The 15,342-nt window shown below is 41.2% G+C and overlaps 1 protein-coding gene across 1 annotated transcript in view; it reads right to left on the bottom strand.

Annotated features, from left to right (window-relative positions):
- Positions 1–1,979: 1,979 nt before the first annotated feature.
- Positions 1,980–15,342, bottom strand: part of nrxn2a (neurexin 2a) — a gene marked incomplete at both ends in the record, with an annotated part of 222,109 nt that continues 208,746 nt past the window's right edge. The window contains 5 exons of the mRNA XM_080434625.1: positions 1,980–2,800; positions 5,010–5,094; positions 7,408–7,736; positions 11,774–11,863; positions 14,524–14,695. Coding sequence (XP_080290751.1) covers positions 1,980–2,800; positions 5,010–5,094; positions 7,408–7,736; positions 11,774–11,863; positions 14,524–14,695 — 1,497 coding nt within the window. The remainder of the gene's footprint in view (positions 2,801–5,009; positions 5,095–7,407; positions 7,737–11,773; positions 11,864–14,523; positions 14,696–15,342) is intronic.

Genomic DNA, 15,342 nt, shown 5'->3' with positions numbered 1-15,342 from the left:
CGTTGAGACTGTAACAGTGATTAAGGCCTCTACAAATACATGTGACTTGTCACATGACAATGTAAATCTTGGACTGAATCTATAAAGAAGCAGCACCACACAGTTGCGTACAAAGTATATAATCAAGTGTATTTTCCTCTTTATCCATGATCTGTACACATATTAAGATCCATTTCACAGGAACACTATAGTACAATAGCAATGAGTGAGGACTTGAGTAGACTCTGAATAGTCCATGTTGAATGGCACTTTTATATAAAACAAACAAACAAATAAAAAAAAACAGGAAATCACAGAGATCGAATAAGTAAATGTAGACATATTTCAACAGAGACACCAGTGAGCCATGATTTTAGCACATAAGATGGCCGAACAAAGAAAACGTTTGCACACTTCCATTGTGTCGTCTCTGCATAACATCAAGCCTGCTGTCATGAAGAAGAAAAAAAAGAACTATTTGCAGCTGCGAGAGGAAAGTGTGCTTTTTCTCTGGATTTAAAAGGCAACATAAATGTCATGTTTTAAGAGGAGTGGCAACAAGATATACACCGAAATATCAGAGAAATACCAATACAATTCACAAACTTTCAATAATTCATCTCACAGAATAGTCTTTTTAGTAACTGGTAGAAAAAACAATACGTGTTTGGCCGATTTACAAGGAATAGCTATGTCTTAAAGATATGTTAAGATTTTTCTGTGTGCTTTATCATTTTTCCCATGACAATTTTGAGGAGGAAAAAGTAAAGAGAGAGAGAGAGAGAGATAGAGAGACTGCCTCCTGACATGAGGTCGGTAAGTTCTCTCTTTCCAAGGAGCAATAGGAGAAATGTCCTCAAAAGTGATTCCCCCGTTCCACCCCCAAGAAATCCACCGATATTCAGGCTGCAGCGTTTTGACAGTGAAACTGTTTGGGGTGGCGGAGGGGGGGGGGGGGGGGGGGATGGGCGGCCTCTTTCATGTAATGTCTTTTTCACGCCCTTTCCCTGCATTCTCCCAGAAATGAACATACACGACACTCCTTCGGTCCGCTAAACCTCTATGTACATACAAACAAATCATGTTTTACAGAGAAACACCCACACTAAGAGTGGCATGAATGATGCTGAGATTATTCCTACATTGAACGGCATGGCACATTGACTGTGATATCTCACCGAAAAGAAAAGAAAAGATTTTTCATTCTCATCCATCCAAATATAAGTTTCATTGGCTAGAGTAACGCTGTATAATTTTATAGTCCATTTTAAATTCTGTGTTTTCCATTAAGAGTGCTATACTTCATGCTTCAAAAATATGGTTTATGACATTGTACCAGTAACATAAAGCCATAGCCATGGGTAATCCGAGAGAACTGGGTAGTGACTGGAAAGTTGTAAACCTGCATGGCATAAAATGGAAATTTGTAGGGGCGACTATTCAAGTATGAATAACCAAGTAAATGTGGCTATGGCCTTCTTTTTAATTGTAGTCAGAATTGGTGGATTGCTCTGTGCTTGTCTACCATAAATATTACACTATTCTACATCGAGCCTGTCCTGCCTTATATTATGACATTATCATAATGAGGACATGTAGAAGTGAGACAGATCTTTATGAACAAAAACACTGACACAGAACTGTTCAGCATTTCTGTACTGGGATCATATCCATGCTATATACAAAACCAAAACGGGATATGCTTCTTCTGAACTGGTGCATAACGCAAAATAAATAAATAAATGGTATGCCAGCAAAGATTGGGTGAATTCAGACCAAGTTACAAGTTTTAACCCAGGTGACATACTTCAGAAGAGGCTTTGACCACTTCTACCTGTAAAGGAGCGGAGCAAGTAATACTCAAAACAAATGTAGCCGTTAAAACATCGCTCTTCCCTTTTGTTTTTCTCGTTTTAACCCAGTGAGGTGTATCTGGAAGGTGGACCTGGTAAATAAGGGGCATGAAATGAAGAAAATAATGACCCGTTAAGTGCCTGGTCTCAGACGTAGTACTCCTTATCTTTGTTCTTCTTGCCCTTTGTGGCGGCCTTGGCCACGGCTGCCGTTGCCGTACCCGTCACCGCTTTGTCTTTAACCACCGCCCCGTTGCCCTCTGTGGGGGAGCCAGCGGCGAAGCCGTTGCCTTGGTCCGCCTGGTACGAGCCTTCGTCGCGGTTGCGGTACTTGTACATGGCATAGAGCAGGATGAGGATGCACAGCGCTGCCGCCGCCACGATGCCCACCACCATGCCCGTCGTGCTGCTCGACTCCCGGATCACCTCCACGGCGCCCGGGTGGGCCCTCTCGTCGGGGGCGGTCGGGTCGGCTGTGGGCACATGGGGAAAATTGGGGGGGTACGTTAGTCCCGGCGTGTTTCGGGAGGATGGGGGGGCGGCGGGAGGCAGAAGCACCTGGTCGCGGGTGTTCATTTTGCCCGCCGGGATGTGGAGCTGGTCGGGGTTGGTCGTGGGGGTGTAAGGGGGTATGGGGCGGGGTTTCTGGACTCCACCCTCGCCGGCGGCCGCGGCAGGGGGCGGAGGAAGGACTGTCCTGTCAGTGACCATGGGGGAGTTGTTGCTGTAAAAGTCCTCGTCGTCAGATTCCGTCATTTCCCCGGAGCCGAAGGCCGATACCTCCACGGGGTCACCGCAGTCTTCTGCGTCTGGAGGACAGGGAGGGTGGGGCGGGAGGATCAGGGACTCTTTGGTGGTCTCGAGGGGTGACAGGAGGGTGGGAGGAGGTGGAATAGCAGGATAATGGGTGGCGATGGACGGAGGCTCAAGGGAGTCCACTGTTATTATGGGCAACACTAGTTCCCCTCCTGGAAAGGGAAACAGAGAAGGTAGGGTAAGGCTACATTAGAGCAGAGTTAGGAAATTCTAGCTGGGAGTAATGAGCAATTGTGATCTGCACAAGCAGAGAGAAACAATGTACTCATTATGCAGAATATTCCTAAAACATCACATTAATGCTATTACTAAGTATTGCATTTTGTTCTGTGTCATGAAGTATGTTACCTGAACATCTTCTTACCTTCACTCTCATGTCTCATGTGTATTCATTGATCACAGTGCACCTGCTCACGAGGTTAGTTTGATTTACCCCGTTGAAGGAAACATGCACTGACACAAGTCATTATAATAAGAGTGCAACACAGACTTAATACAAGAGGTACAAACATTTTAGATCACGGTTTCTCAACGTTGGATCCGGGGACCACAAAGGGTAACGCTGAGATGAAACCAAATGGACCTGTATTTGTACATTCTCAGAGTAAAAAAAACACTGAGGATTTTACAGTGTAGATTGGGCTTTCAGTATAGTTCAGTTCAGCGATTCTCATACTTTTTCATTTCCAGGAACCCCATTTGATACAATTGTTTATTTCTGCACTATTCACACGGTACAATCCTCATTGTTAATTTAAATCTGAGCCGTAAGGGTCTATTTGTGTTTATTTACTCTCAGAGTTACAGAACAAACATTGAGAACCATTGCTTTATATGAGACACCACGAGAGCACAGAGGAAAGGAATACGATGTACTGTAACAAAGAGAAAACATATAAACCTTTAAAAGGACCATGATGGTCTAAACATGTTGTCTACTCACAGCTTTGCCATCTATATCGTCCATGAACACATAACATTTAACCATTCATTGCTTAATTTTTGGACGTTGTTGTAATTTGATTGCATTTTTGTCATTGAAATGCTGCTGAACAAACCTGAATCATTGTTTAACTTAACAAATCTGCACGGTAAATAAGTTACTGACATTTGCATTTGTAAATCAATCTGTTCTCCGGGGACTGACTATTTTCGGCTATTCTTTTCAAATCAATCCATGCAGTAAAATGCATTAGAACTCAACTATAATGTAACTTTGACAAAAAACTAATGGTGCAATAGATCGTACGTTAGATTACCCATCTCAAGCATGTTTCAAGTCCCTGCAAGTTGGTTTTCATATCATATGAAATTAATGGAAAACTTTGGCATCCTCAAAGACAAACAAACAATGATATGCTTTGGAAAATTATCAGCAGTAATGTTAAGTATACAGTGAGTTGTAGTTGATAAGCTAAAACTTACCAGACCACCAGTAGTTAACCATTAACTCTTTCAGTGCCAAGAGTATTTTCATAAAGTACTCCCCCAGTGCCAGCAATTTGCGTTTATTTTTATTTTTAAATTTTGTAATTTTTCATTCAAATAAATGATCTGATTGGGTTTTTAAACCCATAATACAGTTCTACCAGTAGAGAGCAACAAATCGACACATGTGATGATCTCGCTGGCTCACTCGCCCCCTTACAAACAGGCCCACGTCATATCCGGTCATAACCGGATGTTGACATTTTTGACAATCGTTGATCGGGCTAAATTACGATGTGATACACGACTACGATGACTGATCGTCACCCAGACCAAAGAGAGTAGACGTGGATCTCTCCGTTTGTTTTTTATACCGTGTGAAAAAACGTGACTTTCCCTATTCTGGCCAAAAATGATCGCGGGAAAAAATGAGAACCGGAAACGGAATCTGCGTCATGAAACCGGAACCCAATGAGTCTGAAGGAGTCAGGAAGCGAAAGTGATCATGAAAAATAAACAGCATAGCGCGACCACAGTCAAAAGTAAAAACTCGGGATTTCTCGTGCTGGCACTGAGGGTACTCGGGAAAAACTCTGGATATCTCGGGGCGTGGCACTGAGAGAGTTAACAGTAAATTGCAGAGATGCTGCAGTATGTGAAAATCACTTTGTTTGAGAGAAACAAAGTGAGAACTCAAAAATATTTATCTAGATAAAACCCATGGGACATTTGGGCTACAGAAACCTGCATATAGTAATAAACCTTGTTTCAGACATTATTTCAAGGTTCAAGATTCCTTTATTGTTACATCTTGAGTACATGTACTTAAGAGTAAACTTATTTTTTTCACCTGTGCACACTGCATTCTAAACTGGTTTGTTAAGACCACGGGCAGAGAGAGTACTCCAACAGGCACAAAGATGTCCGACTCACCTGTTCCTGGTTCACACTCTTCCAGGTCTTCATCGTCACTAGGGCACTCGGCTGACGCTACTAAAATATCATCAGAGTTCTGGGGCTGGAGAGGAAATGACGGGACAATGTGTTACTGTTTATACATTTACACACATTTGTATCCATCAATCTACCTACCTATTAACCTACCTACCTACCTACCTACCTACCTACCTACCTACCTACCTTTCTATAGCTCTATCTATAGAAATTTGAATGTCAGAAAGTTGGAGAGAGATAGACAATGTACTATGTGTATGAGAGAGAGGGAGGAAGACAGTAGGGACAATCTACAACTGGTAATCACATGCCACACTAGTTTCATGGCTCTGGGTGGTAATTGCACGTACATTGCTATTGCCTCCTGGTGAAGATTTGCCACCTTTCTATTTTGATATAATTTGCCATCACATTACTATAGAATGATTGACTAGGGACATTTCCACTCATGACAATACGCATCGCCAAAATGAGTTCACAACTACAAAGGTGGCAAATAAACCGATGTTTTGGTTATACAATGAAAGGAGCAGTCGCTGCTTAAAGCAGTCTTTATTCTAAGCTTCAAAAGGGACCTTTTTCTCGAGGACAACCAACTTTGCTGCATCAAATACTACAAAGCACACCTTCAAAGTGAATTGAATTTCACAGTCCCTTTTTCCAATTTCAATGAGATTTTAATAACAGTAAAGCCTTAGTAGAGAGCTAAATTCAAAGAATTACTTTACTTCTGAAAAGCTTAGATTTTTAATAAGCAACACTCATTTTCAAAGGTAAGGTAAGTCATGGATATGCCTAAAAGGCAGACAAGAACAAATGACAATATGCTGGAACTTTAATGTTCTTTTAACACTGCAAAGTGATTTGTATCTGTGGCAGAATCAAGAATGATAGAGGACCCGCCCCCTGGTGTTTAATGTCTTAAAATAGTGGGATTCAATTAAACACTATACCTGTTCAGTTAATTACTCCCTTAATAAGAGAGGGTGGAACTAATTAGTGAAATCAGTGGGGCAGTTTTGACGTTGGGTTGGGCTGAAACCCAATTACACTAATCAATACTAATTAGCCAAGTTGTACCCATTGCAGTGTTGCGCTGAAATAAAAACCTGTATGCACTCAGCACTTCATACTTAGCTCATACCTTCAGCTTACTGTACACACAGGTCTGAGCAATCTGACCGTCAATCCAGCCCTCTCTGGTTTACAGTGTGCAACACCGTGAAAGTGAAATCGCCTGGTGTAGCATTGTGTCGGAGTGAAAACCAGTGGTGTAAAGTAACTAAGTACATGTACTCAAGTAATGTACTTAAGTACAAATTTGAGGTACTTTTACTGTACCAGAGTATTTCCAGTTGTCTATACTTTTACTTCTACCCCATTACATCTCAGAGGCAAATATTGTACTTTTACTCCACTACAATTATTTGAAAACTTTAGTTACTACTTACTTTGCAGATATAGATTATTACATTATTACATTAAAACATACATTAACCACCTTAGCCCTATTTTATACCTACAGTAGGCTATTTGAAAATAAATGTACTATTTATTGTGAGCTTGTAGATCTGCTATTTTCAAACATTTTTGTACTTTAACTTTTGGTACTTTAACTCTTACCCTGCCAGAGTTTTTTCAAAAAGTCTGTAGCCTCTGCCAGGGTTTTGACCGATTTTGGTACCTTTTCGCATAGCCACAGAATATTTTTCTCCAGTATGATTGATCCCAGATAATTTCTAATCACAGATGAGATTCAGGTGTGGTTTCACAAATGTCAACGAGGTCAATTTGACCTTGTTGTCATGTGTTGTTTGATGTTTGAAAATAGCTCAAAACCAGTAGTTTCAAACCAAAAAACATTGTGAATTGTTTGTCCGTTTCAATTTTAACATTGAAGTGGATGGAGCAGCAAATCTTTGGGAATTGTTATCTCCTTATTCGTTTGGAATATCGAAAAGGTGTCAATCTTAAATAATTAGAGAATCTTTTTAGAATTTTTTTTTTTTTTTTTTTTAAAGACGTTTTTAAACGTCTTTGGCAGGCAATAGCTGAAGGCCCAAAGACGTTTATAAACGTCTTTGGCAGTTATAGAGTTAAGTACATTTTGATACCAATACTTTTGTACTTTTTAAAATTTTGATTTCCGGATCCGGACTTTTACTTGTAACAGAGTACTTCTACATTGCAGTATTGATACTTTTATTTAAGTATAAGATTTGAGTACTTTTTCCACCACTGGTGAAAACCTGAACAAGAACAACACACACACACACACACACACACACACACACACACACACACACACACACACACACACACACACACACACACACACTCCATGACTTCGATGGCCGTCGTAAATACACCCTCTGACCTTTGAGATGCTCTCCCTCAGGCTGGGAGAGCGCTGGCGTCGAGTGGTGGTGGTCGCCATGGTGGTGGTGGTCTCCATGATGGTGGTGGACATGTCGGAGGAGGCCAGCGGTGTGGCAGAGGTGGTGTCGGTGGTCAACACAGACAGAGAGTCTCCGACCAGACGCAGGTTGCCCTCTGCCAGGACGCTGGGGTCGTTCTCGGCCGCCAGCTTCAGAACCTGCAGGCCATTGTAGTAGAGCCCAGACACCTGGCCCTGGAAAGGACGGCCTTTGTCGTTACCGCCGATCCTTATGGCCGCCTGACTGTTGAAGATGGTCAGCTGTCTCCCTTTTGGGGTTGGGAGAGACAGAGTGAGAAGGAAGGGAGTGGGGGGGAGAGAGAGAGAGAGAGGATAGGGAGGGAGGGGGAGAAAAAGGAGGGAACGAAAATAGGGAGAGAGGGAGAGAGACAAGGGAGGGAGAGAGAAACAAGGGGGAGGAAGAAAGGAGGGAGAGAGAGACAAGGGAGAAAGAGAGGGAGAGCGAGAAGAGTGAGGGAGAGAAAGAGAGGGATAGAGAGAAAGAGGGGAGGAGAGAGGGGGAGATGGTGAAAGAGGGGGAAAATGGCAGAGATAAAGACAGAGGAAGAAAAAGAGCGAGAATGAGAGAGCGATAAAGAGAGAGAGTGTATGAGAGAGAGGGAGAGAGAGAAGGGGGGATAAATAATAACATGGGACGGTATATTCTTCAACCCAGATGGGCCTCTGAGATTCTAGGTATGGCTTTAGTTAAAATATTTTTTATTTAGTTTATAGCTGAACTTAATGGTTAATTTGAAAGACAAACTATTTATATCTGGTGGTAACTGATGCATGTTTCCAACGTATGACTTCAGGTTACAGGTTACAATGACGGGCTAGCCTTACAGAATTATTTAGGTGCCTATTTAAGGGTTTCTAATATAACAACGGTAGTGGTCTGGAGTTGACTGCAGACGTAGGAGGACTCACATATTATGTGCTGGGGAGAAAGGACCAGCATGTAAAACCTTTTCCTAATAGGCCAGGAGACAGGTCCAGCCCTCAGGATGTTTTCTGCTACTTTTTTCCCACTATTATTTCCTGTTCACAAGTTGATAACGAACACCCCCCGAAATCAAGGCCGCTGGTGACATGATGAAAATTGCAAATATGAAGGTACTGCAATCGCATACATAGTCATGACATTTGGCAGGGAGTATCCTGAAATAAAGAAAGTAGCTAAATAAGTTTATCACATTGACTGCCATTCTATTTTTAAAATATCATCCACAACATCCCCAAATAAAAAATAAATAAAATAAAGACTGTCCGCTTGGAAGATTCTCAATAAAGAATTATTATTTTCCAGCACTTTATAGTGAACATCACGGCCTCCCTTGTAGTATATACATTTTAGAAAAAGTTCATAAGTTTCAATTTCCCAAGCTGACCTTTCAATCTTGAAAATTGCAGTATAGTGAAATTCTTCACTATACTGTACCTCGAATCAGAGTCAGTCACTACCCTTTTAGATGTGGTAAGCATATTTCTTGCATCTAACAATATGTTCATACAGTATGTATTGCTACTACTGCCATTTGAAGTAGGGAAACAAATGGTATTCCAAATATTTTATGTTGTACACAGTAGCACAGATAGCTTGTCCAAGGTTTTAGTTGATGGTGTCACTGGCAGCCCCAAACCTTAACCCTGACAGGAGGATTTAAGAAGTTAATCATCACTAGTCCGTACCCGGTGATGTGGGCACTCAGGTGAAAGTAGCCTTAAAAGCGCATGGTAGGCCAGTAAGGCCACCACTAATAAGGCTTTATGGGTCAGGAATTAAAAAGTACTGTTCTCATGACTGTGTGTCCCCCTTCCACCCATCTCTTCACTGAGACTGAGGCATCTCCAGAGGAGGACATCTACACTGATTCCTATCACATCTTCAGCTGTGTTTGATCAGGTTTTTTCTGTTGTCATATATATTTGTCAATAGGTCACAAATTGATTCTGAATATATATTTTCAAAATTCATTTGCCGAAATGTAACAGCTGTGTGTTCCTATGACTCGATCTCTGCATAGCTCCGACAGTTACAACACGCACGCGCGCGCGCGCACCCACACACACCACTGCTCTATAGCACCACTGAGCACAGGCTCATTAAGCTTAAGATATGCATGAACATAGAATTCTGATCCAGAAACGTGATCAGTTGCACCTTTCCTTTGCCTTTGAATGCTGAAATGCAGTTGGCACTAGTGAAGGCTGGCCAGCAGAGCTGAAATGTGTTCCTGTGAATAATCTTCAGCCATCTGGTTGATACTGATCAGCATATTTCCCAGGTCAAAGAGGATGTCAACTGTGAATGATTTGGAGTAATAGAGGAGAAAGAAGAAAATGTATTTTGCTTGAGGTAGATAATAAGCCTCAAATCAAGCTCTTCATGGTTTGAAAAAGGTAGAATTACTTTTGACATCAATCCAGCATGAAATTCAATGTTGAAAGCTTGACTAGCCTCTGTGAAGATGACAGGACTTAGGAGGATCTCTTCCACCGTATCTGGTGAACTTGAGAAGTACAGTGAATTAATTCGGGATGTCTTGTTATCATCACTTGTGAGGAAAGCGTTCTAATCCGCAGGTCGGTGAACATCCAAACCATTAACTATAAACTGCTCACCACACAACCGCTACGATCCATTTCAGCTGATTTTGGAGAATAAAGACGATGCAGATCTACAAGCTCACAACGCATTGCATTGCATTTTTATATAGTAGGCCTATACAAATAAAAATGCAAATATACTAGTATAAAATAAGGCTTAAGTGATTAAAACCAGGAAAAGACAATACTTAGGCCACATCACAATATTACGATATCCTGTAAAATCTCAGACAGACGATATCTAGTCTCATATCACAATATTGATACTGTAATCAATATATTGCCTTGTCCTATGAACTTTCAACATACAAGTGAGACAGTGATATTCACCATGAAGTGCTGGAAAATAATCAATTTTGATGAGAATTTGTCAGTAATTGTTTTGTCTTTTTACTTAAAAATAGAATGGCAGCAAGCCCCATAATATTACTTTGAGAATAGGATCTTCTTTATTTTCGGGATACGCCAAACATCATACTTGATGACTATTTATGCAATTGTAGTTTACATCATTTCACCTGAAACAAAAAGGGGTTTCATATTGGGGAAACGTGTGATCGCCCAAGGTTAAAAGAAAATAATAGTGAAAAGAAAAGCAGCAAGAAACATCCTGAGGGCTGGACCTGGCTCCCAGCCTATCGCACATTGTCTGCACACATTATACAGTAGGGCCACCATTTAATACGATGTCTTTTACCATCGTGGAGACTTGACATTACATAATTACTGTGCTTCAGACTGAAGCGTTGTCAATTCAAGAACTTGACTGACAACTTGGCCCTCTTAGGCGGGCACATTAAAATGACGAAAATGTTCTGGATGGACTCGCCATTGTTTCTGTTCCCTGGCTGCAGCTACAGCATCTGACACCACTGTTGTCAGCAGCTTTGCTGATAAGAAGTATAATATCATAGGTGGGGGATTGCAGTATTCAGCTTGTCTCATGAGAATACTGATTAGCATAGCTAATAGCTGCAGGACAGCAATCCACTGTAACAGCCTGTCAGGGCCTGATCCCCTTCCCTGTCGCTGCGAAACTCTTCGACAACAACAAAGAAACATCTATTGGAACTGCAGATGGCTGTCTGGGTACAGGCAGCGCAAGGTATGAAATTACAGGGAGGCGGAACAGCAATAAAGATATGATTGGGGGGTTAGGGTTATTAATATCAGTTTAGGAGTAATAAATGAGGCCATGTTAGCATAGTTAAAAGGTACTGCGTATTAGTTTCATGTATGGAATAATGTTACCCAGAATATTATTTTTTTTTACATATTTTACCATAAATGAGCCACAGAGTAGGAATTGCAGCATCTAATTACATACAGAGATTAAGAGGGTTGGAGGGTTAGTCAGGGATTATGTGTTTTTAATTAACAGGTTTAAAATCTCTGTAAAAGGTGCAGCTTTTCCACAAGTGGTAAGGATGACAAGGGAGGGCTAACAAATGACATTTTATTTCAAATTCTGTTTGACGTTGTCTGCTTTGCGGAGATCAAAATGGCCTCTGTCCACATTTACATGAAATATGAGCTCAAATTGAAACACTGAAATTTGGAGCAGCATTTGGTTGACAGCATTTGGTCCTCGTCACCCTTGTCTCCTGGCACTGCACCTCTCATGGGGGGACGGGTGTAAGGGTTTAGGAAATATTTAATGGATTAATTAATCAATTAATTAATTAATTATTTTTACCTTTATCGAGTAGCCATTCGTCAACTACTCGACCGAGTCTGTATGGGATTCTTTGCCTGGCTATAGCCAGTCGTTCATTATCAAAGTGCCCTTCAGAAGAGTTTGGAGAGACAGGTTATAGGTTAATGTCTGGAAGTTGAAAGATCACAAGGTTAGAAACAGGATTATCAAGACTAACAGGTTTAACAAGTTGTACATTTTAACCCAGATCTGAGTTAAAAAGAAACTTGTGCTTTACTTAGTATCTAGTTAGAGGTATCTGTAGCAGCGGTACACTAATTAGGGAAATGTTTAGGCTATTTATAAAATTCTAGCCTAGTTAGTGATGATTGGCTAGTTACGACGTCTTTTAGCAAAGCTCCAGTGTTCAGAAAACATGTAAAGACGTATACAAAAGTAACAACTAATTGAATAAAACAATAGATTATTACAATAATAGATCATTATAGATTATTATTATTTAGTCACACATTAACATTAAAACATTAAAAATAGCAAGCAGTTCAACACAGTCAGTATATGAACAACCAGGAAGGCATTCATTGTTCTGGACAGTAACATACAGTGCATATTTATAACAGCAAAAGATAATGTGATTTGATAGATAGTGACAGGTATGGATGTCACAAGGGGAGATAGGTGAGACAAACACAACCAAAGTCCAAACAACCCCCCCTTCCCCTCCCTTCAGTCATAATATGTGTTGCCTGTTGAGGTATAGCCTAGATGTGTATTATCCATTATAGTCCTGATATTCATGGCATCCCTGAAGTTTAACAAAAATCTTTTCAACACTGTTTTTTAAAATGTACCATTGAAACACTGTGTTGGTCTTGCAGATGAAGCACTAAAGAGCCATGTTAATACCACTGTCTCTGAAGGAAGGCATGTTATTGTTTATTGGAACTAAAAGAGTTGTTGTCTCAGCTGTTGTCTTGGTCTCGTCATGGGAACACATATAGACTAGATCCAGGCATGATGGTATTAACCACTTGAACCACAGCGACCCTATTCTGGTCATGTCATAATAGGCGAACATTCTTCGAAAATAGCCAATCTATAAGCTTACAATGCGATGCGTTAAGAAGCTTTTAGATATCGGCTATTTCCGGGAAAGAGATTTGGTGTGGAGGGAAAAAAGGAGGGACCAAGTGTAGACCCCTGGGGGATTCCAGTCAATGAATATAGGGTTTAAATGGATAAGAAAACAATGCAGTAAGTGTAGGGATGAGGAAGGAGTTATGTCTGTGATTAGTCACCAGGTTTCCATTGACACTTGTGTATTTTTCACAGAATTGACAATATCCACATGGCAACGATCCTACTGTCCATTAGTGTCCATTTAGTCCTGAGTTGGTGTCGGCTAGTCCACACCTTTGCATCGCACAAGGCAACCATTTTGCTCTTATGCAATACCTGAAGTAGTTACTCACCCACAGACAGACAGACAGACAGACAGACAGACAGACAGACAGACAGACAGACAGACAGACAGACAGACAGATAGACAGATAGACAGATAGATAGATAGATACTTTATTGATCCCAAAGAAAGGACAGTTGGCACACTATCAATGTTGTTTTCATTTAATATGGACACACCGTAGAAAGCAATCGTAGAAAGCAATCCAATTTTCATAGTTGTCAATTTGAATTCACAAATAGAATAGAGATGAAAAACCTAATGTTTTTGTCAGCTTGTATATTCCTCGTTGAGAAAACTGGGTCAATGGAAGACTGTCTACAGGAAAAATACACAATGTCACAGCGAATGTTTTGCAACAAATAAATAAGAAAAGAAGAAATCAAAAACGTCTGCAGAGATTTTGTGTGGGTTATGTTTATAAACTCAAGATAATGCCATGAAGTGATAGATACATGCACACACACACACACACACACACACACACACACACACACACACACACACACACACACACACACACACACACACACACACACACACACACACACACACACACACACACACACACACACACACACACACACACACACACACACACACACAGGTGCATTCTATAAAAGCCCATTGGGCAGAAAATTGGAGAGAATAAAGTAGCCACAGAGATTTGGTCTAAGTGGCCACTTTCCAGACGGTTCTGTAAAGACCTTATTCTCAGCCCAGTCTCAACTTAACCACCACCCTTCCAAGGTGCTGATGCAATTCACTGTAGCAAATAAACATTAACTGCTAGAAGTACTAAGCAGGGTGACTTGAAGTAAATCTCTTCATTTAAGATAGTTATTTGTTGTGTTGTGTTGTGTTGTGTGGTATGTCCCTGTGGCTGCTTCATAAAGAGTTTGATATATATTGGGTCATAAAACGTCTCGCATTAATATTGATCTGTATGTGGGAAACAAAAGAGTGTTGACTTGCAATTTGTCAAAAGGCACATTTTCATTTCCATTGTGACCTTCTTCCAAGTACATTGCGAAACTATCTTCAAAGTTATGAGACTTGTGTGACGAACATACCTAGAAGTCCCTCTCACTATTCAAGGCTGTCACCCTCACTTCTCATTGTACATTCTCTATCTTGCTCTATCTCTCTCTTCCTCTCAGACTTGTCAAGGGTGCTCTCTCTTTATGAGCAATAGTTCTTGTCTCTTTTCCCTGCTTTTTCAGAAACACACCTACCACGCACGCACGCACGCACGCACACACGCACGCACGCACACACGCACACCCCGACTCGAGGTCATCTCTCTATCTACAACATAGTTCCTTACCTGGTGGATAGCGCTCTATGACTGGCTGGTTGTCCACCTGGAGAGTGGCGTTGCCACCACTGCGTGTGAAGCGCACAACGTGGTACTTGCCATCATTTACTATGACCGCAGGCTCATCGATGGTGATATCATCTGTTCCCACGTTGAAGATAACGCCAATCTTTCCTTGATCCTGCAGGTGAAAGAAAAGGGAAGAGACAGAGAAAGCAAGAGTGAGAGAATGGGTAAGATATAGCAGAGTGGAAGAGATCTGTTTTAAAAGATATAAAAGCTAGAAGCTCTCAGAAGTCCTGACATTTTAACTCCTCTTGCTCCTCTATTAGCTAGTTATCATGATGTTTTTTTCTTTCAATAAGAGAACCTAGCATTTGATAACCCTCTCCAAAGAGCACTTGGTCTCAGTTGGCTATAATTACTGACCCACGCAGCGCTCCCATATCTCTTAAATGTGAAAGAGTACCTAGCATTTGGGCAACAGATTGGATGGTTATTATTTCTTTGGACGCCATCTAAAAAAAAGGTGCAGGCTCTGCTGTGTGGAACATAAAGGTTAAGTAAGAGAAGGTTGCCGTTTCTTGGCTGCTGCAGGCCTGGTGAGGCAATAAAGCCACTTCTTGTGTGGAATGGTCTATAGGTTCTCTCCTTTGTTTGGGATTGTCCTCCCAAGGCTGCTAAGTAACTCAGATTCCCTGACGTGGATGACTGTTGACAGAGTCCTGCTGTTTCCCTTTTGGTTGGCCAAGTTTACTTTCATCTGTCTTTCTCTCCTCATTGACCGTCAGCAATTCTTTGAAAGGTCAGAGCTGCTTCCCCAGCCAA

Source organism: Gymnoscopelus braueri (assembly GCF_963280865.1).
Source record: "Gymnoscopelus braueri genome assembly, chromosome: 8".
NCBI lineage: Eukaryota > Metazoa > Chordata > Actinopteri > Myctophiformes > Myctophidae > Gymnoscopelus > Gymnoscopelus braueri.
This window is presented reverse-complemented; position numbering and strand designations above follow the sequence as displayed.